The sequence below is a fragment of the Sorex fumeus genome, unplaced genomic scaffold (assembly GCF_029834395.1).
Source record: "Sorex fumeus unplaced genomic scaffold, SorFum_2.1 ptg000003l, whole genome shotgun sequence".
Taxonomy (NCBI): domain Eukaryota; kingdom Metazoa; phylum Chordata; class Mammalia; order Eulipotyphla; family Soricidae; genus Sorex; species Sorex fumeus.
The window spans coordinates 49424683-49452452 of record NW_026606060.1 but is presented as its reverse complement, the minus strand read 5'-3'; the positions used below and the strand labels follow the sequence as shown (position 1 = coordinate 49452452).

General features: G+C 39.3%; 1 protein-coding gene across 17 annotated transcripts in view; it reads right to left on the bottom strand.

Annotated features, from left to right (window-relative positions):
- The window catches only part of PARPBP (PARP1 binding protein), a 65379-nt gene that overhangs the window by 31373 nt on the left and 6236 nt on the right, over positions 1-27770 (bottom strand). For 4 of the 17 annotated variants that reach the window (XM_056116439.1, XM_056116431.1, XM_056116444.1 and 1 more), the window contains exons 2-5: positions 22777-23010; positions 16137-16244; positions 9035-9205; positions 7064-7218 (exon numbers count right to left, since the gene is read on the bottom strand). In XM_056116439.1, the coding sequence (XP_055972414.1) occupies positions 7064-7218; positions 9035-9205; positions 16137-16244; positions 22777-23010 (668 nt within the window). Of the gene's footprint in view, positions 1-7063; positions 7219-9034; positions 9206-14815; positions 14818-16119; positions 16245-22776; positions 23011-27770 lie in introns of those variants that run through there. The other 13 variants (XM_056116442.1, XM_056116450.1, XM_056116452.1 and 10 more) reach the window with 9 other exon arrangements.

Sequence of the window (27770 nt, the reverse complement as noted above, 5' to 3'; positions counted from 1 at the left end):
CCACCATCAAAACCTGAGCCAGGGCTAGAGAATAATAGTGCAGAAAACTAATGCAGTCCTCAGAGCGAGAAACAGATTAAATAGCACTTGGGAAGTAGAATGAAGAGCAGGTTTCCCCATGCCAAAACAACTGAGCTGGCAAAGAAGAGAGAACTTTAAAAGAAAGGAAATGATTTGTTGCTTTTTATTATGATTGTCATAGACTATAGTTAATATGCTAAATATAAGTTGAAGTTATGATACAGAATAAAATTTTAATTTTATGTAATGAATTTTGAATTAACTGGTGAAACAATGCCCCGGTAACTCTGCCCACTTTCACCATCTGAGCTTCATGTCACCCTCATTTGCTTTGCTGAATAACTCTTCCAACTTCACCCTTTCAACAGCCCTCCAGGAAACCATTCCTGAGACTCTTATCCTGGGCTGGTAAAAACTCAGTTGTCCTTTCTGCTTTACATCTTCTGATGGTAAATTGGATGGTTTTAATCACTGTAATATCACTGTCCTCCCTTTGCTCATTGATTTGCTTGAGCGGGCCCAGTAACGTCTCCTTTGGAGACTTTGTTGTTACTGTGTTTGGCATATCAGTACGTCAGGGGTAGCTTGCCAGGCTCTGCGGGCGAGATACTCTCCGTAGCTTGCCGGGCTCTCCGAGACGGGCGGAGGAATCGAACTCGGGTCGGCCATGTTGGCTGCGTGCATGGCAAACGCCCTACCGCTGTGCTATCGCCCCAGCCCCCGGTTTTAATCACTTTTCAAAATTTTGAATACATACTAATACATGCAAAGAATTCACCATCAAGAAAATAAGACTAATAAACTATTCAGACAGCTACTATTCACACACTCACTTCTTCAGTATCTTCCCAAAAATTTGAGCAATTACCAGTACCAGAGGGTATGTACAAAATAACTGGCCTGCTAAGTTGGAAGTCTGTTTTACCACTCTAGATGCTTCTAAAATGTACTAAGTGAATGATGCTTGGAGGATTCACTCGGGATGGAGATGCATGTTCAAAGTAGACTATAGACCAAACATGATGGCACTTACTACATGTATTGCAATCCATAACACCCAAAGAGAGAGAGAGAGAGAGTGTAAAAGGGAAGGTGTCTGCCACAGAGGCTGGGGGTGGGGGAGAGGGAGTGGCAGTGATGGGAGGGAAACTGGGAACATTGGTGGTGGAGAATGGGCACTGATGGAGAGATAGGTACTCAATCATTGTATGAATGAAATGTAATCACGAAAGTTTGTAAGTCTGTAACTGTATTTCATGGTGATTCATTAAAAATATATATATAATAAAAATTAAGAAAAAGGAGAAAGAAAAAAATAAATGTACTAATATCCCGTTTTACAAAAATACATGTACAGGGGTTGAAGCGATAGAACAGTGGGTAGGGTGGTTGCCTTACACCTGGACATCCCGGGTTTGATCCCTGGCATCCTATATGGTCGCCTGCATACCACCAGGAGTAATTCCTGAGTGCAGATCAAGGAGTAATTACTGAGCATTACACAGTGTGGCCAAAATAAGTACACATATAAATGTAATTTATCTATCCCATTGATGACTTATACCAAAAAGAAATTTCTCCAAAGAGAAAATAATCATAACAAATTAATAAATATATGCATTTACATCATTCATATTTACTCCACTAAATGACAAAAAAGGCAAGAAGGTATTTTAAATTCATAAAGAGGAATGAAAGATGGCATTAGCCAATAACAGCAGCGATATAGCAAAGAATGGAAAAAATGAAAAGCAGATGCACAAGGGCTACTGACGACCCAGAACAGAGAAGAAGTGAAAGCCTGTTGGAGTACACGGAGCTTAGGTTTATCAGATTGTACCCATCACAGTGCTCCCGAGTCACTCCCATTACTTTGTCAGTCTGTAACCACTTCTATGCTCTCTTCCCCAACCAATTTGTAAGGTCTCATCCTGCTTAGACACTGAGGCTGTACTGTAAGTTAATATTGCCTTTCTCCTCTCCTTATGTCTTTTGAGCAGTTTACTTTAATGCAATGTCCTTTTGTATGGATACAGGAAGACAATTAATTAATATTATGCTTTATAACTTAGGAATTGATTGGCTTTGAATATTATTCACTCCTGGGCATCTGCCTTCTCAACTTAAGCCTCAGTTGCCCTCACTTCCTAGCACCCCAAGGGCAGGGTCCCGACGTGGGACTGGATGGAACCAGGGCAAGCCGGTACGTTATGTGCTACCCTGGCATCGCGATGGGCCAGGCCAAGGTGCCACAATTCTTAACTATAAGTTAAGAGTTTGATCATAGGCAAATGATGTCATGATCCAAAAGTAACGACAAGACTAGGGCCCTGCTGCTAGGAATAGGAAAGATATCTGGCCTGAGCACTGCAGTCTGAGATCGAGATGGCCCTAGGAGAGCAATTCTATAAGCTCAAAGTATTTCTTACTGTGTCCATACGAAATGATTAATATTATGTATGCTTATATGTTGGTTGGACAAGGAGAGGAGAAACACGTCCTAGAAGCAGTTTCCTGTGTGTCCTGACTAGCTTGGATGAGACAGCTTTTTTGGAGATGTAGATTCCAAGCTCTAGCAGACTGGTCTTTGTTGTGCTAATCTAAGTGCTTGTAGCTTGTGAAAAGGTGAGGCCAGGATTACTGGCCTGGGAATGTAAGGAAACAATGTATGTTGCCGCCTCAATGTTCTTTCTGTAACTCCTTTTGATGACATCATTATATTGCGCCCTTTAGAGGTACTATGATCTATATAAGGGAGATTTCAGGGCTCTCTGGGGGGACACGTGCATCAGAGAACCTGGGAAGATGGGGCTGAGGATAGAAGCTGAGAGAACAAAGGAGCACATGCTTGAGAGATCCTGGGGCCTCCATGACATACATCTCTTCCATGTAATAAACGGCTGCTAAGACCAACCAGCTTGGCCTCGTTTCCTTCCTTCGCCTGACCATCGCCATCGACCTCCCTGGAGTGGGGAAGCGGCCTGAATGCCGGCCTTTTTATTTTTTGTGTGTTTACACAAAAGCCTAAGTAACTGTTAAGAGAGACATTGAAAATGCAGCAACCTGAGAAACTGGGGCTGGCCAGGAGCTGACTGATATTCTACAGTCAATCTCCCCCTCTCCGAGCAGTCAGGCTCTTCCTTCACCTCAGCACGGAGTGGGATGACTCTGGAGAAAGGAGGCCAGAGAGGCTCCAGACCCACAGACACCACAGACCGCGAGTGGAGGGATTTTGTGAGAAGTCTGCATCCTGAATGGGGGACTAGCGCCCGCCTACAGTTCCTCAAAGCCTAGAGTACCAAGAGCCAGGCTCACAGCCCTCAGAAGGAGACTGAAGATCGCCTTTATGGTTTTTACAAACTTGCTGTGTTGGGCTGGCGCAATAGTAGTGCAGAGAGTGGGGCATTTACCTTGCATGCAGTTGACCGGGGTTTGATCCCTGGCCCACCACATATGGTGTGTTGAGCACCAGCAGGAGTGACTCCTGAGTGCAAAGCCAGGAGTAACCCCTGAGCATCCTCGAGTGTGGACCCAAACCCAAAACAATTAAAAAAAATAATCTTGCTGTGGGGGCCAGACCTAGCAATGCTCAGGACCGTATGATGATGGGGGTTAGAATCCAGGATCTCACACATGGCAAGGCATGTAGTCTACAAGTTGAGCCAAATATCCAGCCCATCTGTAGAATTTTGTATAAAGCCTGAAGGAAAGACCCACAGTTACAAAGAGCTGGAGAATCCCTGCCAGAGTCAACTGGCCACTGTGCAATACTGAAGCTCACTGCACAGAGATGTTTCACAGGCTCAAAGAACCTCCTTCTTAAATATGAAAGCACTGCTACTATGGAAGAGAACCAAATGAAAAGGAAAATACTCAACTAAGACAAAGGGCCTCCAGGACCCATATGAAAATAGGATCTTACATAATGAAGCGTGAGAATAAAATAAAAATAGTTGCCTCCCATTTATATTCCCTTAGAAAGCTATTTGAGCAAAATAAAGCATTTGCCAATTAAAAGTAAAGTCAGGCAATCCAGAAAACAAGGCAGAGGCAAAGATAACTCACAGCATGACAAGAACGTTTCATAGCTGCCCCTCTGAAACAGGTCAGCACAGACTCTCAAAGGGAAAAACCAGGCACGATGGATGATTTCATATTAAGTAGAAATAATGGGGGCCAGAGAGATAGTTCAATGGGCTAGAAAATAGCATGTGTTAGGATCAGATTTTTTGTGCAGTAGGTCCAGCCAGGTTCAATCCCTGGCCCTGTATGGTCCCTTGAACATGTCCAGGAGTGTTGTGTTCTAAGCAGTAAGCATTACAGAATGTGGTACAAATAGGATAGAGGGAAGAGGAGAGGAAGGGAGGGGGAGGGCATGGAAGGAAGGGAAGAGAAGAGTTCTTACGGCAGATATGAGAAAAGATGAAATCATGCAGTCGGCCAAATTTGATGGAAATAGAGAGCATCATGTCAAGTGCAATAAGTCAAAGGGAGAAGGACAACTACCAGGTGATTTCACTTATCTCTGGTACTGAGAAAAAAGAGGTGAACAGATAATATCAAATGAGGACAAACCTTTGACCTTAAATTACAAGAGTCATATTACTCAGCCAACCCCAGGTTCGATTCCCAGCATCCCATAAGATCCCCTGAGCACCGTCAGGAGTAATTCCTGAGTGCAGAACTAGGAGTAACCCCTGTGCATCGCTGGGTGTGACCCAAAAAAGTAAAAAAAAAAAAAAAAGAGTCATATTACTACTGGGTAAAAAATAGGAGAACCAGTGGTGGAAGGTGAAGGCAGATCAGTGGTGGAGAGTCTCCAGCCCTTTGTGATGGTGACAGTGAAGTGACTTTGTGTTTCTACATTATAATGATTAACAGCACAGCGGTAGGGCGTTTGCCTTGCACGCAGCCAACATGGCCGACCCGAGTTCGATTCCTCCGCCCCTCTCGGAGAGCCCAGCAAGCTACTGAGAGTATCTCACCTGCACTGCAGAGTCTGGCAAGCTCCCCGTGACGTATCCGATATGCCAGACACAGTAACAACAAAGTCTCCAATGGAGACGTTACTGGGCCCGCTCGAGCAAATCGACGAACAACGGGAGGGCCTTTACCTTTACCTTTTACCAAAATTAAAACCAAAAATGTGAAGCCAAAATGCACCATTTCATTATAAGCTTAATAAAGTTATTAATGATAAGTCTTATAGAAAGTGGAAAGTAGATAATTATCTACAGAGGGAAAAAAGGAACAAACCTCAATAATCATAGTACATGATACAGTTTAACTGTAGATAATATTTAGTCATAATATAAACTCTAAAATATGACAACCTAAAATTGCAATATTCTAGAAGGATGGAAGAGATGTGTATGCATGGTCTGTGTATTTCATAGTGGTGGGAGGTGTTCAGAGTTTGGCAAGAGGGTTGCAAATTCTCTTCTCCCATCACAGGAAGTCAATAAGTTTAAAATTGAAAAATCAAAAATAACCACATTAAAATTTCATTTAAGCAAGAATATTTTTTAAAAAGCAGCAAAAAATAAACATTTAGTCAATTTATCTGAGAGTTCCTTTTTTACCATGTCTATAGTATCATTTGACCCTCACATTTTTAAAAAAAAACCTACATTGCTTTATTAAAAATAAAGTATTTTAAAAAATTAATTATCTATTATCTCTGAAGAAATGACCTGCCAATATGTTATCTGAAGTTTCAGAAGCTGTCACTGACAATGAGTGTGAGTCAAATTTAAAATCCTCTGCCAAATTTACTTCTTTACTATGGGTATCCATAACAGACATAGACGGATGCAGTTCAGAATCATATCCTGAAAAGAAGCTTCTTTTGAAATCTTTAAAACTAAATATGTTTTATGGAATAAGATACAGTGGATAAGAGAATGAGTTCCAGTATCAGAACAGAGGTAAGGTTACAGTTCTGTTAGTTACCATGACGTGACTAGGTTCCAATGATCCAGCTCTTTCCTGTCTATGTAGGGTACTATATAATAACTGTCACACCAGGTCACTATAACAATCAATGACCATCCCCAAAAGAGATAAGTACAATGTCTGACACATGGTAAGGATTCAATAAATAACAACATTTTTTTAATCAATATTATGCTATTGCCCAACTTCTTAAGATGAGAGGGGCATGAAAAATCTGGAAACGGTAAAAGGTTTCTGAAAGTGCAAAGCCAAAAATCCAAAAATTAACTGTGCCATGAATCCAAAATGTGTCTGTTAGTGCTCACCCACATTCTATTTCTTGATTAAAAAGGAATCACAAGAGGAAAACATTTAAGGAGCCCTGTGCTATGATATGCTAACCAAACCTGACAGTGACTGCTAGCATATATACAACCTACTTCTGAATCTCCCCCACCACCAAATCAGTCTAAAAATGACTCGTCATCCAATATACTTATAAATAGGAGTTCATCCAATTTTTCTCTATCTCTTATTTCTAATGCCAAAGTCAATTTTAAATTGAAAAATGTACAAAATGCATCAAAAATGTACACATAAAAATTTTTTAAACTAGTAGAAAACAGAATAGAGAATTTGTCATATCTTTGTCAATTTCCTTATTTCTTGGTATGGGTTCCCTTTATTTCCAAATAAAAAGTTTAAAGAATTTGTTTGGTCATTTCCAGCCCTCAGAAAAACTTTGACTTTGACAAAAGTGAAAATTCATTTTAATATTTTGCTGCTTCTCCTAATTGTTTGATCAAATCCTTGGTTATTTCAATAGTCTTAAATTCCTATTGTTGAGTCCGTGAAATTTTAAAGATAGATTGATAGCAAACATAAGGGACTGGAGAGATAGTGCATGCCTTGCATGTATATGAACCCGGTTCAAATCCCAGGTATCACATATGTGACCCCCAGCACCGCCAGAGTCACTCCTGAATACAGAGCCTGGAAGAGCCCATAAGCAATGCCTGTGTAAAGAAAGAAAATGAAAGAAAGGAAAGAAAAGAAAGGAAGGAAGGAAGGAAGGAAGGAAGGAAGGAAGAATTTATGAAATCAATACCTGGGATTTGGAATCTCTCCAAGAATCTCATCTAATTTGTCAATGAAATTAATAAAATTAGATAATCCTTTCACATGTGTCCTTAAAGGATCAGATGGTGATGGTGCATATCCTTTCCCTCCAAGCTCTAATGCTCTAATAAAAGATGTGGCAACCTGTAAATGAAAACAAATGATTTAGCTATGTACAATGAGTTACAAGTAAATTAAAACTATCATTTATAAAATTAGGTATATTTATAAAATTCATGGTATACAGATAAAGTGAAGCACTGTTTATGACTCATCTTGTGCTCTGATACAATAGCAAATAATCAAAGAAAAAGGTGCCACATAGAATTCATGCCAGCAGGGCAAGGACACGGGAGATGGACACCGAGAGCCAAGTTGGGCAAACCAATATATTCATTAGTATATCACTGACTATAGAGAATTCATTTGTGAATATGTTTATTATGACTACCAGTTACTAGAACTGTTATATAAAACAAAGGGGTTCTCATTGTAAACAGTGTCAAATGCTGGCTTATTCAAGGTTGGCAAGTAGTTGCATTCTTCTATGTCTTAGTTTCTTTATTTGTAAAATAAAGATTTGGACTGGATCATGACTATATCCCATCTAACTTTCATATTCTGGATTATTCAATCATGTATAATTAAAGATCTTGCTTTTATAAATATAAAATACATGTCATATGTATATAAAAGAGAATCTCTATCAAAATTAAGTGTTCTAAAACAGTATTTTCCACTGTATTTCCTAAGAAAAATAGATTCCATGCAATATGAATAATTGAGGATGGAGGGAAGTCATTGTCCAAATAACATAGGAAAAAATGATTAAATAATAAGGCTAACTTAAGCAGACTATTTTAATGGCAAGACTTCTCAAAGTTGTTGAAACACAAATAGACATTATAAATTGCCCATAAAGATATGAACAATCTCCAATTATTTTTTAACTTCAGAAACATTTATTTAAGAAGCAATTAACAGGGATCACACACACGTACATGGAGCAATAGCACAGCGGGTGGGGCGCTTGCCTTGCACATGGCCGACCCGGGTTGGATTCCTCCATCCCTCTCAGAGAGCGGCAAGCTACCAAGAATATTCCGCCCGCACGGCAGAGCCTGGCAAGCTCCCCGTGATGTATTCGATATGCCAAAAAGAGTAACAACAAGTCTCACAATGGAGACATTACTGGTGCCCACTCAAGCAAATCTATGAACAACTGGAGGACAGTGCTACAGTGCTACACACACACATATGCATACAAACACACAAACACATATACACACGCTTTGGAAATATATATATTCAAGAAGACATAAACAAGGTCAGAATTCCATACAACACACATAGGAAAATGCTAATTCAGAAAAATTCTCCCTTGCCAAATTTGAAGCCTATAGAGGTAAAGGTAAAGGTAAAGGCCCTCCCGTTGATCGTCGATTTGCTTGAGCGGGCCCAGTAACGTCTCCATTGGAGACTTTGTTGTTACTGTGTCTGGCATATCGAATACTCTCGGTAGCTTGCCGGGCTCTCCGAGAGGGGCGGAGGAATCAAACTCGGATCGGCCATGTTGGCCGCTTGTAAGGCAAACGCCCTACCCGCGAAGCCTATAGAAAAAGAAGAAAAAACAAATAAAAGCAGAACAAAAGCAAAATGACTTGATCATCATTACGAGTATACTTAACATTAGAGTACGTGGATTAAAATGCATGCTCAAAGAGTCTTTAAAAACATAAAGGTGAGAGGGATGGCTCATGAGACTGGAGCACATGCTTTAAATGTAGGAGGCCCCAGTTCTGGCCCAGTTCCAGCCTCAGTTCCGGCCCCAGTTCCAGCCCAGTACCACTTGGTCCCACAAGCACTGCTGGAGCCATCCCCAAGCACAAAGCCAGGGGCAGCCCCCAAGTACCACCAGGTGTGGGAAAAACAAATCCCCTGTAATGCAACTTGTCCTTACCAAAAAGATAGACAAATGCTTCTCTCGAGCGGCATGTTTCAAATCTGTGAACGCTTCTCTCCCAAGCCCTCTATCAGGAATATTCAGAATATGAGCCAGAGCCAGATCATTCTTTGAATTCACTAGCAGACTTAAATAGGAGCAGATAATTTTCTTCGCTAATAACTGTACCTGTGCAATAAAAACAAATGTTTTCTTCATTAAGGTTGTCTTAAATCCATGATTTTTTTTTTCCCCATACACAAACGAAACACTCAATGTCAGCATCTCAGTTTGCTATCTGGAAAAAAGAACTGTCTTATAAGTTAAAAGTCTGGGCTGGACAATCAACATATCGTTACTTACAAAACTAACTAGTGAGAACCTATGAATAAATTGAAACTAGCAGAGTTGTTGGAAATGGTTCTTAGAAAATAGGATGAAAGATACAATATAAATAGAGCACCTATTTGTTGTAATTGTACAGTAATTTGAGCAGGAAAGGGGTGAGCCAGACCTGGCAATGTTGGGGCTTACTCCTGGCTCTAGTCTCAGGGATCACTCCTTGTGGTTCTCAAGGACAATATTGAGGTCTGGGATTTGAACCAGGATCAGCCACTTACCTCCTATACTATCTCTCTGGTCATCTCTTGTCTTTTGTAGGTCTTTCCTCTGCCTGCCAAATCTGACACTCAGCCAAGAATTTGGAGAGCGACAGCTTATTCTCTTTGGGGTTTTCTTTCCCTACGGATTTCTGATTTTTTTTTTTAAACTGGCTAAGTCTCTGAACACACAACACTCCAAGTCTGTCCAGCTCACATAAGCTATGCATAGTCATGGAAAGCAGTTAGCTGAGCTAACTTCCAAACTCATAGCCCTGGTTCCTAATCACTCAGTCCACCTAGAATATATATTTTTCTGATTTCTGTATTCTTGATGGGTCCCCTGGAGTCTCCCTCATGCTTATGTAGTTTTTGTCATCTAGGGATATTGGCGACTTATGTTCTCACCTATTGCCAGAACTTTTACCCTTAAAAAATCTAGCTATTTTTCTAGCTCTGATTTCTACTTCCTTTTTCTATAACCAGATTTGGGGAGTATCCTGGGACAAATTCATCATAAGCTTAAGTCCTATCTTTCTAATTGCATTTTAGAATTAAATATTCTTCTACTTCAATATTCTAGATATTTTCCAGTGTCTGTAAAACATATTTATATTTTTTAACTTAATATTTTATTGCTGTTGTCTGTGGCCATTCATGCAATCATTCAAGCTCTTCCCTAATGCTCTAACTTGTATTATCTTGAGTAACTACAAGATTTTACCATTTTACCATTCTTACTGAATTTCTTTTAAAGTTAAATTCTCCTTCAACTTGTGTCTGCCTTTAGGATTCCTTGATATATTCATGCTTTCACAAAAGTTAGCTAGTAATGTACCACTCTTAGTAGGACCCAAGATACCCCAAATGGTCAAAGAAGATAATTATGTAAGTAGGGGTGATGACAAAGACTGGGAAAGATGTAAGAGGAGGCCACAGGAAGGAAGCAAAGTCAGAAGGAAGCCACAGTCAGAAAAAAGTTGAAAAACACTGGTCTAGATTACAATTAAGTTAACACCATCATTTGTATCTATCCTAAACTTAGACCGAACATGGTGGCGACTTAATAACTCTATTGCAAACCACAACCCAGAGAGAGAGAGAGAGAGAGAACGCGCAAAAGGGAATCCCCTGCCAACAAGGTGGGGTGGGGTGGAGGGGATGGGGTGGGGGGTAGTGGGATGGATGCTGGGACCATTGGTGGTGGAAAATAGGCCCTGGTGGAGGGATGGGTACTCAATCATTGTATGACTGAAGTGCAAGTATGAAAGTTTGCAAGTCTGTAACTACCTCACGGTGATTCACTAATAAAAAAAAAATTTTAAAAAGGCATAACCATTTTCTGTTTATATATCAAATATGTCATGGGTGTACAGGAATCTTTAATACAAAGTTTGCATTCTAACCTCTGTAATCCCTCTAAAACACCAGTGTCATCTTCATCCCTTTGACATTTGGGAAGAGCAACATAACCGAGCCAAAAATCAAGGCATAGGAAAAGTGATGCCCACACTGTAATCTAAAACCATTTTTGCTACTCCTACACTAAACTGAGTGCCCTGCTTTTACTGTACAAAAAATAATGAGGATTTACCAGCATCTACAGATTTTCCTTATTGGGAACACAACTAGGGTTTAACCCTCCACATCTCAAACTCGTTCTTTAAGACAAATTAATTCTGTCCTGATCTGTCATGCGAGGCAGAGGCAGTGACAAGCATCTTGAAGGGTTCAGAGTGAGAGTGTTTCTTGAACTAGAGCTACAGCTGGAAATCTATCCCTGTGATTATGGCTAGATAACATGGCAGTTATGGTTTCTCTGCTCTTGTATTTGTGAGTTTTAAAGAGGTTCTCTGGAAAAGTAGTCCACATAAATACAGTTACAATGTCCAGAAACAAGGGCCTAAATTGAAATAATCCACAAGATTGAAGCTTTAACTGAGATAACAAAAATAAAGATACAGTTCTGTTTGTTTAATAAACTGATTTTATCCCTACTACAAAGTATTTGTGATATTTGTTGAGGAACTGAACAATTTTACTTAAGCATTGCGACAATTCTGAGTGTCTTTTCTGATCCCTTAACTAGTACTGAAGTGCAGATAGTTAATCTCAGTTTGAAAAAACTTTTTCAGAATTGAGTTGATAAAATACTTGTATCTTATAATTTTCCCCACTAACACAAAAAAAATTTTAAATAAGGATTTTAAATTAACTTTCTTTGTGGAATTTATTTTTGCTTTTTGTAGCTTCAGAATTTCTAAAAGCAATGGTAGTATGTTAGAAAAAATAAAGAAATTTTTGTTTCTTCAAATCCATGGACTGATTTGGTAGTACACTGGGTGAAAAAATATATTTAGGGGAGCCAGAGAGATAAGGTGGTTTATCTTATCTGAGGGAGGGTAAGGTTCTTTGCAGCAACAGACTTGGTTTTGATACCTGGCATCCCACATGGTCCCTTGAGTACCACCAAGAGTGATTTCTGAGCTCAGAGCCAAAAGTAACCCCTGAGCATAAGCCAGTGCAGCCCAAAGATATAGAGTCACCTTGTAATTTTAATAAAAATACAGTGCCTTCAAAATATAATTTGTAAGAAATTTTTTTTAAAATTTAAGCCAGAATCTTGCAGGTAAGAATCTTGCCTTGCATGTGTTTGATCAGGTTTGATCCCTGACACCAAATATATTCCCTCAAGCACATCCAAAGTCACTCCTGAGCACAGAGCCAGGAAGAGACCCTACACACTGCCAGGTGTTAACCATCTATCCCACTGACACCCTCCCACAAAAATTAAAATAAAATGACTGCAAATATTATTGACATAGCTGAGAAAAAGACTGCCATTTTAAAGGTCTTCAAAAAAATAAATCAAATCCATTAGCTAACTAGTAGATTTAAAAGTATTTTAGAAAATACAAAGCTAAGAAGGCCAAAGCAGGGCTGAGAGGTAGTACAGTAGGTCAAGTGCCTACCTTGCATGTGATTGACCGGGGTTGGATCGTCAGCACACTATTATTAGGTTCCCTGGGCCTACCAGGAGAGTTCCTTGAGCACAGAGCTAGGAGCAAGCCCTGAGCACAACTTAGGTGTGGACCAAAAACCAAAATCGAATAAAACATGGGCTGAAGAGATCGTACAATAGGTAGGCTGCATGCCAGGCAGCTTACCTGGGTTTGATCCCCAACACTCCATATGGCCTCCCAAGTCTACCAGGACTACCAAGTCTAAATTAATTCCAAGTCTACCCTGAGTACAGAGTCAGGAGTAAGCCCTCGCATCAGCGTGTTTGGCCTGCAAACAAAAAATAGAAAACAAAACAAAAAAAAAAAAACCCAAAAAAACAAAAAAAAGAAAGCAAAGGAGAAAAAGTAGAGAATTAACATAATACAATTCTTTCTGGGTTTTACCCTGGGAACCTATATGCTTACAATGAAGCCTCCATTAGCTTCTACACATACATTAAAATTCTTTGTCACAAATATTCTGTTAATATGTTTCAAATCTATATGCTAAAATTTTTTAAGCCTAGATCTTTTTGTGTATACAAATTAATGTATTCCTCTTATCTAAAAGGCACAATAACTACTGTTATATCTAGCCTGTAAGATAGATCTAAGAGAAGAAATCTCTAAATAATCTCTCGAAGTCTGAATATACTCCTTAAACCACTGAGAAAAGATGAGGACATTTGGTAAGGGTGCTGTCAAAATTTGACACAGGAGGGTAAAACAATAAAAATGTTTAAATGAAAAAAATTTCAAACAAAATTTTAAAAAAATCACTGGAAGAAACCAGGTTTGAGCAAGAAACACACAAAGGGGGTTGAGGATATTTCCTTGTACCAAAAAGAGAGAAGTGTTCAATAGTTTAATAAGGATGGGCAAGTAAGAACACAAGGGATCCTTCTATTGATCCATCAGTGACTAACAACTAGAATAGATTTTAAAACTCTGAATAAACAAAAATCCACATTTGTAGCAATATATATATGTATGTGTGTGTGTGTGTGTGTATATATATATATATATATATATATATATATATTCTCCCAGAAGTGACTATGACCTCAACTCCGACAACAGCAAAGAGAAAGATTTTAGCAGTTGCCATAAAGAACTTCGACCTCCTGGTTTGAGTAAGCTTTTTCTTCACTGAGAAATGATTTAATTAATCCAAAGTCATCATAGGGTTAGAAACATACAAAAAATAATAATAGGGTTAGAAACTTACTTGCAAACTGAAGATACCTGCTGCACACAGGGATCCTTAACACAGAACTTAAGACCATTTGGCAAATGGTTTTGGGGAAATGGGATATGTACACAGTCTCAGAAAATCACCCTCAGAAATCTTTGCTGACAGCAAAGAGAAAGCTAACTGTATCTTCCTAAAGAAGAGATGAGGCAATTCAGGACAAACAAATTTATGTATCTTGATGTGATATAAAATGAAATACTCAGTATCAGTTACAAAAAAATTAAACCTCAATAGAAGCAAACCTTTAGATATAATTTCCAGTTTGTTACTGAAAAAACAAATTAAATAATTTCAGTAAGGAATTAATTTAGAAAGTAAAAATATAATTAAAAGGGTGGGTGGGTTGAATGCAGGAATAAAATTCTAAGAGACGCAAAACCCCTTGGATGGAAAAAATGGAAAATTTTTAGTATGGACGATAGTAAAAGATAGTAGGAGTTTTGTTTTTTTTTTTAATCATAAAAAGCATAGTATTAAGTGAATCTGGGAAGTAAATACACAGGCATTTCTTTCGGGGCTTTGATAAAGTATATTTGTAGACGTTCAAACTCTACAACAAGAGCCACAAAAGAAAAATCTATCTTGAGGCCAGAGCAATAGTACAGTGAGTGGGGTGTTTGCCTTGTATGCGGCCAACCTGGGTTCGGTCCCCGGCATCCCATACAGTCCCCAAGCACCACCAGGAGTTGTTCCTGAGTGCAGAGCCAGGAGTAACCCCGTAAACCCTGAGCATCACTGGGTGTGACCCCACCCCCCTCAAAAAAAAAGGAAAAAAAAAGAAAGAAAAATCTATCTTACTAATATTTCCTAAAACTGAAGGAAATTCAAATAAAGGAGATTCACCAAATGACTCAACTTTAGTTCTGGAAGTTATGTTCGAGGCCTCATACATGTCATACTTTACCAAGACATGGAATGGCATGAGAGAGAGTACAGAGGTTACAACTGTTGTCTAGCATGCAGCTACAGCAGTGACTCTGAATCTAGCTTGAATTCTCAGCACTTCATATTGTCCCTGAACACTGTCCAGAGTAGGCCCTGAGCACAGAGCTAGAAGTGTGTCCCTTGCCCCCAGATATATTGAATAGGGATAGGCAAGAGATATAAGGCACTTGCCTTGCATATGACCAACTCCAATTGGAGTCTCAGCTCTGCTGAGTAATCAAAGCACTGCTAGGGGTGACACAGGAGCACAGAGTAAGAAATAAACCCTTGGGCACGCCAGGTGTGGCCCCCCCAAAAAAATTTTTAATAAAGACATCAGATGTAAATTGACTATTTACCAAGAATCTTAAACTTTGATCTTGTATACTAATTATACAAGCTTTCATTAAAATAATGGTAGCACTCATCTGTGGGATAATAAGGAACAAAGCATGGAAATAAACAAGAGCAACCTTTGGATTCTGCAGAACTGAAGTTGTTGAGCGAGTGGAAATACATAGTATTATGGTGGGGTTCATAGACGGTAAGAATTTAAGCTGCTTGCTGGTGGGTGTGGTATGACAATTCATTTTGAAGAGGTATAATAAAGCACTCCTAAGCACTCCTGAAGCCTGTGCAGTAATGTAAATCAATTTTGTAGAAAGTTGGGTTTTTTTTTTTTTTTTTTTTTTTTTTGCTTTTTGGGTCACACCCAGCGATGCTCAAGGGTTACTCCTGGCTTTGCACTCAGGAATTACTCCTGGCAGTGCTCGGGGGACCATGTGGGATGCTGGGAATCGAACCCAGGTCAGCCGCGTGCAAGGCAAACGCCCTACCCGCTGTGCTATTGCTCCAGCCCCTTGTAGAAAGTTTTAAGGCAAAAAATTATGACAGTCTGGACCTTCAAACTACTTTTCTGATCCTCAGAGTGAAACCTATTTTTGCACAATGTCTCAGCCCCAAATCACTAAGATACTGATGCTCAGAGGCTGGAGAGATAGCATAGTGGGTAGGAAACTTGCCTTCTCTCATGTGGTCAATCTGGATTCAATCTCTGGCACCACATATGGTCCCGCAAAGTGCACCGAATCAGCATCAGCAGTAAGCTCTAAGTACCATTGTGTGGTCTCTCTCTCTGTCTCTCTCTCTCTGTCTCTCTCTCTGTCTCTCTCTCTCTCTCTCTCTCTCTCTCACACACACACACACACACACGCACACACACACACAGAGAACAATAAAAATAGTAACTAGAGTGACAATCAAACTCACAGTAGTTTGAGGGGGATCAGACCTTGAATTTACTCAATTTATTTTCCGTTTCACTTTTTCATTATAGTTACCTTCTCATTATCTTGGGTATGCTTACTCATTGGTGATCTCAGTATATAAGGATCAGTTGCATCATTTACCACATTCTGTCTTCCAGACAGAAAATCCAGTAGTTGACTCTGTAGGAAACAAAGAATAACTAACAAATTTGCCATACTAAAGTTATTTCATACTTAAACCTTATGTTATTGATGTTTCAATGTTTAGTACATTACCTAATCTTTGTTGGCAATCAATAAGCATACATGAAATTCAACTTCTTAATTCAAAACTTCTCTCTCTTTTCAAATACACCTCTATTTATAGTTTTTATATTTGAAGTCAAAAGATGACCAAGGAAATGTAATCTGAGCCTTTATTATTTATGAAAGATGATAGCTAAAAACAAATAAGTCTTACCTAAGGTCTATAAAAAAATGCTTGATATTGGAATATAGAGAGAAATAGATATAAGTGAATCTAATGACTTAAGAGGCACAATATTCAAACAATAGTTTCCATGAATAAAATCACTTAAAGTTATTAAGCACTCTGATGCATTCTTAAATATCTCCATACATGATTTCATTCATTACAAGGACCAAAACTATAATACACACACACACACACACACACACACACACACCTCCCAATGAGTAGACCTACAGAGGAAGCACAAACTGACTTAGCAAAACCCAATGAAAATACTTACATCTTTTCCTCTCACTGTTATGAAGTTATGATTAAAATATCTATAACTTATCAAAAAGAAACACTTCTTAAAAAGAAAAAGCTTTGGGGTCAGAGAGATCTTATAATGGATAAGGTACTTGTCTTGGATGCAGTCAACCCTCGTTCAATCCCCGGCACTATATCACTATCACTATCACTACCACCCAGTTATTCATCGATTTGCTCGAGCGGGCACCAATAATGTCTCCATTCATCCCTGTCATGTACTAGTATAGCCCGATGGCATATTGGGGACTCCTTCAGGGTCAGGGGAATGAGGACCATCATTGTTACTGTTTTTGGCATATTAAGTACGCCACATGTAGCTTGCCAGGCTCTGCCGTGCAGGTGGGATACTCTCGGTAGCTTGCCGGACTCTCCGAGAGGGATGGAGGCTTTTGGGGAAGCCTCTAATCACCTTTACAGGTGTTGCCAGTCAGGCATATATTCGGGCAGGATACTCTCAGTAGCCTGCTGGGTTCTCTGAAAGTGAGAACTAGAGAATAAGAGGTCTGGGAGCTTGGTTTAATAGTCTCTGGATCCTAGCTGTTGATCCTAGCAGTTGGTGGGTGTAATTGGCTAGCTGCTGGAAGATGGGGGATCTGGGTGGAGGAGGCCCAGTCCTGAACTGAGCAGGCTTGGAGATCTCAGCCCTGGGTCCCACACACCTGGGTTCCTCTGCCAGTTCCTTCATGCATGCAACTCATCCGAGCGTCTGGAGAGTGGGTGACTACTCAGCATGGCTGTGGCTGGGTCCCGGATGTCTTCAGCTGCCAGGGCTCTGCTCGGGGAAGAGAGGGAAACTCAACCCGCCTTCCTCCAAGGGACCCTGGTGAGGACAGACAGGCGTGGGGGTAGGAGACTCTATATGGTCCGGCACTACATATGGTCCCTCAAACAACACCAGGAGTCATCACTGAGTAAAGAGCCAGGAGTAAGCCCTGAGCACCACAGTAGCTTTGGGGCCAAAGAGACAACTCCATAGTTTGAATGCATGTTTTGCATAAGGGAGGCCTAAATTCAATCCCTGGCATGGTCCCCTAAGCATGGCCAGGAGCAATCTCGGAGCATACAGCTAGGAGTAGAACCCAAGTGTCAGATATGTTTCAAAGAAACAAAAAGAAAAGAAAAACTATGGAAGGAGGTCCTGGACATAAAATTTTTACAGAGACTCTCAATAATATAGCATAAAGTATTCTGGGACAAGCATAAAGATCACAACAAAAGCATTTGCTGAAATGCAATTAATTTGACTAATTTGTGCCTTTACTGATTTGGAAAGGTACTGCTCTATTTCTATCCTTTTATTAAGTTGACAGATATACTACATATATACTTTCTGTTCTCATTAGCGGTTACCTTCACTTCCTCTGGACTCAAATATCAGACCCATGATTTTCTATTATTATTCAGAAATAATAATACAACTCCTTATTCCAACATACTACAATGCTTAGAGTTTTCATTCTAAATAAATGAGGTTCTCCTTTAATATCTCCCATTTTAGCACCTACATACTCCATCTAGTCATTTAAACTAAACATACACAAAAGCATGTGTGTACTATGCACACATGAGCATGCTCCAAATTATATTGCTCACTACAATCTTCCTTTATAAAGAAAGAGCTGTTTGAACTCATCTGTTAAACTATCAGGGTAATTGGAAAAGTAAGTTCCAAAGTGAGAGATGAAGAGAAAAGTTTCCACAATTTTGCATAACTTCACAAATCCTTTACCTTGGTTGATAAATATCTTAACTGAGTTTAATATTCTTAGATCATTTTTCCTACTTTCATAACATATTTAAACTTTCTGTAACTTCTGTCAGAAACTTATAATATTCATCTCTAATGTTAAGAAATCAGAAATTTACCAGACTAAGCCTACTTATAAGTCCTTTCTCCTCAGTACAATCAGGAACTTCACAAACACTCTTAATCAGCAGACTCAAATTTCTTTTTGTCTTAGGGATTATATTTATCATAATAAATGCAATTATAACAAATGTGTTGTTTATGTAAGCATGACCTCTTCTACATCTGTCCCTTTTTCCTCCTTGGGATACCTTTTACTAGTCTGTTAAATGCTCTACTATTCAACATTCTTCAACTTTTCACATCTGTGTACCAAAGAGAATAGAAATATATAGCAGACTGATTAAGACAGACATAAAAACCAAGAACTGGAGTGAAAATACAGCAGGTAGAGTGTTTGCCTTGAATGCAGCCGACTTAGGTTCAATCCCCAGGATCCCCAACATCAATCCCCAGCATCTGGTGGTCCCCCAAGCACCACCAGAAGTAAATCCTGAGTGCAAAGCCATAAGTAACCTCTGAACATTGCCAGATGTAGCCCCCAAACAAACAAAAAATAAAAAATAAAAATAAAAACCTGTGCAGATAACTTATTAAAATCCAATGTTATAAAAGTACATGTTTTAGTTAGTGTGATGTATGCTATTGCTTAGAAATTCACATGACCAATGGGAATATTTTTGGCTGAGCACCAGGAAACCCCTACAGACCAGCACTGGTCCATACCAGCCCACATGCTCTAGATCTAACCCTAAGATTTTGAATTTTTCTCTTACGAACTCTTTCTTTCTTTCTTTCTTTCTTTCTTTCTTTCTTTCTTTCTTTCTCTCTTTCTTTCTTTCTTTCTCTCTTTCTTTCTTTCTTTTCTGTTTTTTAAATACTTAGAGTGCTTTACTTTAAGATACAAACTTGAGTCTGAATTTAGCCATTGTGTTGGGTAAACTATACTTTTTATTTAAAATCTAGAAAGTATTAGGCTCAGGCATACATTTTAATTTCCTCTACTACTTCTAATTTCTATGGATTATGCTCCTCTGAAGAAACATGATTTTATTAGACATGTGGATTGTCAGCAAACTCATCTGTCTCTGATGGCTGAGTCTCCTTAGGTGGCTTGTTGCTTTCCTTTGTTGACTTGCAAGTTTCAATCTAAGATGCCTTGGGAGGGAACTGTTTTACAAGGAATGAAAAACTGGAAGTTCTCTGTTCCTATGGAACAGCAGTGAAAAAACAAACAGGTTCTCAGTCACCTGCATAGCCAAAGTGTCCTGGAGTCTCAAAAAAAATAAAATAAAATAAGCCATCTGTGGGCCAGTGCAATAGTACAGCAGGTAAGGCATTAGCCTCGAATGCAACCTACTTGAGTTTGATCCCCAGCATCACATATGGTTCCCCAAGCCTGCCAAGAGTGACCCCTGAGCACAGAACTAGGAGTAAGTCCTGAGTACTGCCAGTTGTGGCCCAAAAAAGGAAAGAGAAAAAAAAAAGGATGCCTGAACTTTAGCCTATTCATGGAGCTACTTCTTGGTCTCTTGGGGGTCTTCCCAGAGACCTCAGATCTCGGGATTATTACCATTTCTGATCCTCAAGCCCAGGCCTCTGAGGTCTTCCAGAGAGTTGCTCAGCGTACCACACATACATTTAGTCCACAATAAGAAACAAAAAAAAATCAAAACGATAAAAATGAAAGATCATGAAATTCATAAGATTTTAGAATTTTCTGGTATGTTTCTTTAAAGATGCATTAGTGCTACACTTAGTGAATTTTGAACGAATCAATCTAGGGACATATTTGTATGCTTATTTTTTCATCACTGAGAATTTACTTAGGCAAACTTAAGTCTCAGAATTATTCGTCTTCTAAGACGTAAATGCAGAAAATTTTCTACTTCACATCCATCTAAGCAGTCTCCATATCTTTGCAGAAGAAAGCTACTGGTATTGAGAGACACAGAACTCCCTCAAATGTAGACACTTGCACATATCTTCTACTCACTTAAATGAAGAGATTTATTAAAAGATTTAGACTGGGGCAATGGATAGTATTTTTTTTAAAAATGTGCCCCAAAACTTCTGGATATTCTCATTGGCTAGTAAGATCTTAGTTCTGCCTACAATCTTTAGTTTACTATATTTGTTGTCTCTCTAAACTATGTGAGAAGTACACAATAAAAACATTTCTGTAAGCAAGCAATTGAAATATAGCTAATAAAGAATAAAATACTCCTTTGCTTTAAAGAATACCGACCACCACTATTACATATGTTCAGATGTGCATGCACATGTATGTGCAAATGTTGTGAAAAAGTTACAAGGCAACAAAGGTTGTACGATAGCCCACTGAGGCAAAGATAGGAAACTAATTACCAATATTCCATTCCTAGCATATCCTTAATAAAAGAGCTTTGGTTTTATTTCCGTACATGACTACCAAGATGAAGACTACATTCTCCATCATCCATAGCATCTTGGTATGGCCTCTCTCTCTCTCTCTCTCTCTCTCTCTCTCTCTCTCTCTCTCTCTCTCTCTCTCTCTCTCTCTCAAAGGAAAAGAGAGAAGGGCTCAAAAGATAGTACAATGGGTAGGGCACTTGCCATGCAAGCTATATGGTGCACTGCCAGGAGTAATTCCTGAGTGCAGAGTCAGGAGTAATCCCTAAACATTGCCAGGTGTGGCTCAACTTGTCATCTCCCATTTACCACCCCTTCCTTCCCCTACCTCCAACTAAAAAAAGAAGAGAATACAGTTCTTCCTTACTACTTCCTGCTACAAAAAGTGCTAAAATACTGTCTAGAGCTTGTAGAATTCTTTTGGAGCACAGGGTGATCTTGAGAAGAGAAGTCAGTAATCAAGAGAGCAGAATGACAAAAAATTCTGAGTCTCTGATGACCATAGAGCTATCACATATGTCCTTGATGCTTACTTTCACAAATCTTTTATAAATGGTGAAATATACTTTGATTTTGGAGCCAGGAGTTAATACAGTGTTTAAGACACTTGCCTGGCATGTACCCAATGGCCCAGCTGGTTGAGAATCATCTGTGAGGCCCTGAGTACCACTGTAAATAACCCCTAAAGAGAAGTCAAATATATATATTTCCATCTTCTTAAACCACTGTCAATGTAGAGGTTTTTATTTTAACAAGCCAAAGCACTATTCTCAACACCCAGAAATATTTATAAAATATTTTAATATCTCACAATATACTATAAACATTTTCTTCTAATTATAGCTAAAATTATTTACTTTTGTTCCTTTTAAGTATTACTTTATAGGCACTTATTAAATGTCAAGGTAAGAAAAAATATTTTCAATATTTTAAAACAAACTAGATCCAAATTTATCTTAAAATAGTTTACTAAGTCAAGTGTAGACAAAACCAAACTGCAAAAGATATCACTCCATTAATCTTTCATTTTATATTACAAAATAAGGCAATAAATATATGCAAAAGAACAGTTTATTCTCTATATATTTCAATATCACCTTAACAAAATATTTGTCCCATCTCAGTTAAATATTTATAATCCATAGAAAGCATTATAGAGGTAATTTATATAACATATGCCAAATAAGTAAATGTACAGTAAACCAAGAAAGCAAAATAAAAATCTAAATCCAAAATAAAAATCTAAGCGATAGCACAGCGGGTAGGGCGTTCGCCTTACACGCGGCCAACATGGCCGACCCGAGTTCGATTCCTCCGCCCCTCTCGGAGAGCCCGGCAAGCTACCGAGAGTATTCGATATGCCAGACACAGTAACAACAAAGTCTCCAATGGAGACGTTACTGGGCCCGCTCGAGCAAATCGACGATCAACGGGAGGGCCTTTACCTTTACCTTTAAAAATAAAAATTTTAAAAACTATGTTTTTTAAAATATAATCATAAGAAACTATTCTGATATTTCAACCATATAATAACACAATTAAAACAAACTTTACTAATATTTCCTTCAAGTAATGACTAGCTTTCAGGTAAATAAATTTTCCATTCACAGTACAATTTGAAAAACAAAAGTTCATCAAATTACTATAAATACTGACCTCATAGTTGAAAACAAGAATAAATCTACCTCAATTTTAATTTATGATAGAATTATTTATCTTTAAAACATACTTACTGGGGATATGCTGGTATTATTTTCACAATTAGAAACGACAGCACTGCATTTTTGATAGACATCAATCAGATCTAACATGTTGCTATTTCTTAAACAATCATCATAAGTCCTTCGAATGTCCTCATAATGGTCGATCATTTCCATATCTTCAACTGGTATGTTCAATTTATCATGTAATAAATATTTCCAGGTTAATAAGACATCGCTGAGAGAGACTTCAAATTCTCCACTTTGCTGAAAGATATAATGCCCAAAATTAAAAGTTGTTGCTAAAATATCATCGATTTATCACCAGGAAGGAAATTGAGAATTGAATTTTCTGTAGCAACTATATTTGAATTCATCTGAACATACTGGGCCCGCTCGAGCAAATCGATGATCAACGGGAGGGTCTTTACTTTACTTATCTGAACATGACAAATATATCCATGTTAGGCTGTGGAATAATTTTACAAACAAATATAAAATAAAAGGGGGCAGGGGGCTGGAGCAATAGTACAGTGGGTAGGGTGTTTGTCTTATACGCAGCTGACCCAAGTTCGATTCCCAGCATTCCATACGGTCCCCCAAGCACTACCAGGAGTAATTTCTGAGTGCAGAGCCAGGTGTAACCCCTGAGCATTGCCAGGTGTGACCCAGAAAGCAAAAAAAAAAAAAAAAAGAAAAATATTTTCATGATTTTGTAATACATGGACTACGACAAGTTTATACATGACAAAACTGGCAAACATATCATCACTCAAGTTTATACATGACAAAACTGGCAAACATATCATCACTGTCTTATTCACAAAATGAGGGTAGATGTGCTATATTTAGGTACTACTGATTGGGAGAACATCTGCTTGTGCCAATATTTAATTCTTTTTAGTACTTTTGGCTAATATATTTTTAATCTCTCATTGTAAATAGTCAATAAAACATAATTCCAACATAAAACATAATTCCAGTTGTTAGTCTTTAAAGGGCTGAAGCGATAGCCAGCAGGTAGGGTGTTTGCCTTGCACGCGGCCGACCCAGCCGACCAGGGTTCGATTCCTCCACCCCCTCAGAGAGCCTGGCAAGCTACCAAGAGTATCTCGCCCGCACGGCAAAGCCTGGAAAACTACCCATGACGTATTCGATATGAGAAACACAGTAACAACAAGTCTCACAATGGAGATGTTACTGGGCCGGCTTGAGCAAATCGATGAACAACAGAAGGACAGTAAACAGTCTTTAAAATCATAAATTTATAAAGATTAAACTTTAAAATACTGTTTCATTTCATGACCATTTTAGGGAATGCACAGTGCCTATGCTAAAATCTTAGCAGAGAAGAATTTGATTCTTTCCTGTTTAGAGGAGGCTCCAAATGCCATAAACAAGTTTTTTTACTGTAAGTTGTCAGATATGACTAATCATGAAAAATTGTTAATTTTTTTTCTTCTTTACTCTCCATATGATTATCCCAGTAGACATATTAAGGTTTTTTTTAATTGGGCTGGAGCAATAGCACAGCGGTAGTGCATTTGCCTTTCGCGCAGCCGGCTCGGCCAAGCCGGGTTCAATTCCACTGCCCAAACACAGTAACAACAAGTCTCACATAGAGACGTTACTGGGCCCGCTCAAGCAAATCGATGAACAACGGGAGGACAGTTGGACAGTTGTTTAATTGGCTGTATTCTGTTCTGACATAATATCCCAGATAATAACAGTGCCTTCCAAAAAATGCCAGTCCTAATTCATCTACAAGTATTAGGGCTAGAAAGATAGTACAGGTGGACTGGCATGGGATTGACCCCATTTGAATCCCTGGCACCATATATGGTTCCCCCAGAATCACGAGGAATGATCCCAGGGTACAGAGCCGATAAGAATTAAGCACTGCCAAGATGGTCCCAAATACAAAGGATAAATATATATGTATATATATACATGTATATACATATATATTATCCCAAATACAAAGGATAAATATATATGTATATACATATATATTATATACACATATATACATATATGTTATCATTTGTATATATATGTGTGTGTGTGTTTGCGTATATATATATATATATATATCAACTACTTTCCAATGCAACACGAGTAAGAAATGCTTTTACATATCCATGTGTGGTTTTATAAATATGTTGCTCACTTTCACAGTTAAAGTCTGTTAATGTGTCACAAACAGTTTTCCATCAATTCTATTTAAAGTGGGCAGCTTGCCACAAGTCTGGGGACAGACGAAGGGCAGTCACGATAGAGAAGGGACTAATATGACAATAATAGTTGGACGTGATCACTCAGGACAAGAACTGAGTGTTGAAAGTAGGTAAAGGGATATACATGATGGCCTTTCAGTATCTATATTGCAAATCACAGTGCTCAAAATGAAAAGGGAGAGGAGGAGAGAGAGGGAGGGAGGGATGGATGGATGGAGGGAGGGATGAAGAAAGAGAGAGAGAGAGAGAGACAGAGAGACAGAGAGACAGAGAAGTGCGTACCATAGAGTAGAGGTGGGGGTGGGAGGGTGGGGGGCAGAAACTGGGGAAAAAATAAGAAGAAAAAAATGGGCAGGTAATTAACTAGAACTACACTCAGACAATCAGTTCTATTTAACTGGTTCTATTGTTTCTAATGTATAACATTATCTTTATTCACTGGTCCTAATGTATAGCATCACCTTTATTCAATAAATAATAAAAAGAAATTAAATAATTTACTATTTTTATATCTGACCTGGCGGGAGCTGGGGGGAGTAGTTAGGCCACACACAACTGTGCTCAGGGCTTACTCCTGGCTCTGTGCTCAGGGATCACTCCTGGCAAGCTCAGGGGACTAACTGGGGTGTTTGGGATCAAACCTGGGTCAGCTGCATGCAAGGCAAGTGCTCTACCCACTGAACTATCACTCCGCCCCTATATCTGACTTTTAAAAATCTGTCTTACCACCTGGCGGGGTTAGGAGACAGGAGAAGGAGGGGGCAATAACTATAGTGAGGGGAAGATCAAACCAGATGAGGCGGGACTAAGCTCAAGGAGAACCTAATCTGCTGAAAATATCCCATACACCGGGTTTTTGGCTGAGAGCCCCAGGACTACTTCTCAGAGTCAGAGTCACACCTCCTTTACTTCTGGAAGCCCCCGAAGCTCCACCCAAGTCCCACCATGCTGCCATGGAAGCTTAGCTACTAGCCTTGTTCCAGAGACTCGTAAATAAATCTCAAAAGAGATTAACTAGCTGCAAAAAGTTCTCAGATACCCACTCCCAGCTGAGACCACCGGGCAATCTCAGGAAGGAGCTGGGCCAGCTTAGGCTCACCCAAAGTCCCAGCAGCCACTCCCACACCCCCAAAGTCACAGCCATGCCTTTGGCTGCACTGCCCAGTTAAGTAAATGTTCTGGATTTTTCTGGAGCGACATCCAAACCCCACCACGCTGCCATCCCAGGAGTAGCTCACCAGACTGAACAGGATGTAATATAGAAGCCAACCAATCTTGACAAAGGAAAACATTAACACGGAAGGCTTAACTTGCAACAACGGTTTAGGAAAAGCTCAGACAAGAACTTCATGGCCCCACGGTGAGATATAACTTGGTGCCGGAATACTGAACGCCTGTCACAAATCATCATGAATAACTCTGGAAACCATGGCACTTCAATGAACTGGGGTGGGGTGGGGGAGTGTTGGAAATGAGAGGAGGCGGTGCTGAAAGGTGGTCAAGTGCTTTGTATGAAACCCTACTAGCAACAGTACAGTAAACCAGAATGCAAAAACATATATATATATATATATATATATATATATATATATGTGCTCTTTGTAGAGGCAGACACTGGAGGATGGGAAGCCAAGTTGGGGGGGGGGGGGCGGGGAACTGGTGAGGGGAAGTGGATAGTGGTAAAGGAATGGGTGTTGAAACAAAGTATGCCTGAAACCCAATTACAAATAACTTTGTAATTTCATGGTGATTCATTAAATAAATAAATAAATAAGTTCTGTCTTTTCCAATAACTGGCAATATGTTTTCTGTTACTACCAACTGAAGACCAAATGCCAAATCTATCTTGTTTTGGTGTAACACTTGGCAGTACGGGGGTTACTCTCAGCTCATTCCTTGGGAGTTGCTCCAGTGGTGTTGGGGATTGGCCCCAGGGTCCCAGCGTGCAAAACATGCATTCTATGATCAATCTCTCCAGCCTCCCAAATTGACCTTAAAATAGCCAACTCTACTTACCCATGGATATAACTAAGCAGACTGTACTGCTTTAAAAAAAAAAACATGTCTAAGGAAAGATGAAATCATACAACATGCCATCACACGGATGGAACTAGAGGGTCCAAAGTTGAATGAAGTCAGCCAGAAGAGAGACAGATAGAATAACGACCTATTTTATGTGGAGGGTGTACACCTTAGTTACCAGCATAGCACTTAGCACTGAAGCACTGTCCTCCCGTTGTTCATCGATTTGCTCAAGTAGGCCCAGTAACATCTCCATTGTGAGACTTGTTACTGTGTTTGGCTTATCGAATGTGTCAAAGGTAGCTTGCCAGGCTTTGCTGTGTGGGTGAGATACTCTCGGTAGTTTGCCAGGCTCTCTGAGAGGGGCGGAGGAATTGAATACGGGTGGGCCGGATTGGCTGCCTGCAAGGCAAATGCCCTACCCACTGTGCTATCACTTCCTTATATGTGCTATCACTTCCTTATTTGTAGAATATAAGGAAAATAAGTAAGGGAGCAACAAATGGCCAAAGGCAGCAAAACTGGAGATGTGGTCAACAGAGCTGAGCTTACCCAGGAGAGAGAATGGGAGGGGAAGGGTTCCTGGGACATCAGTGGAAGGAATGTGCTATCAATAACACAACTGAAAATTACAGTACATCTATAAAAATTAGAGCATGGGGGAACAGAAGTGCTGAATCATATGAAAACTAATTAATATCCTAAAACTAGTTCTACGATATAAACATCAGTACCATTCAAAATCTGGACACAGGGACTGGAGCAATA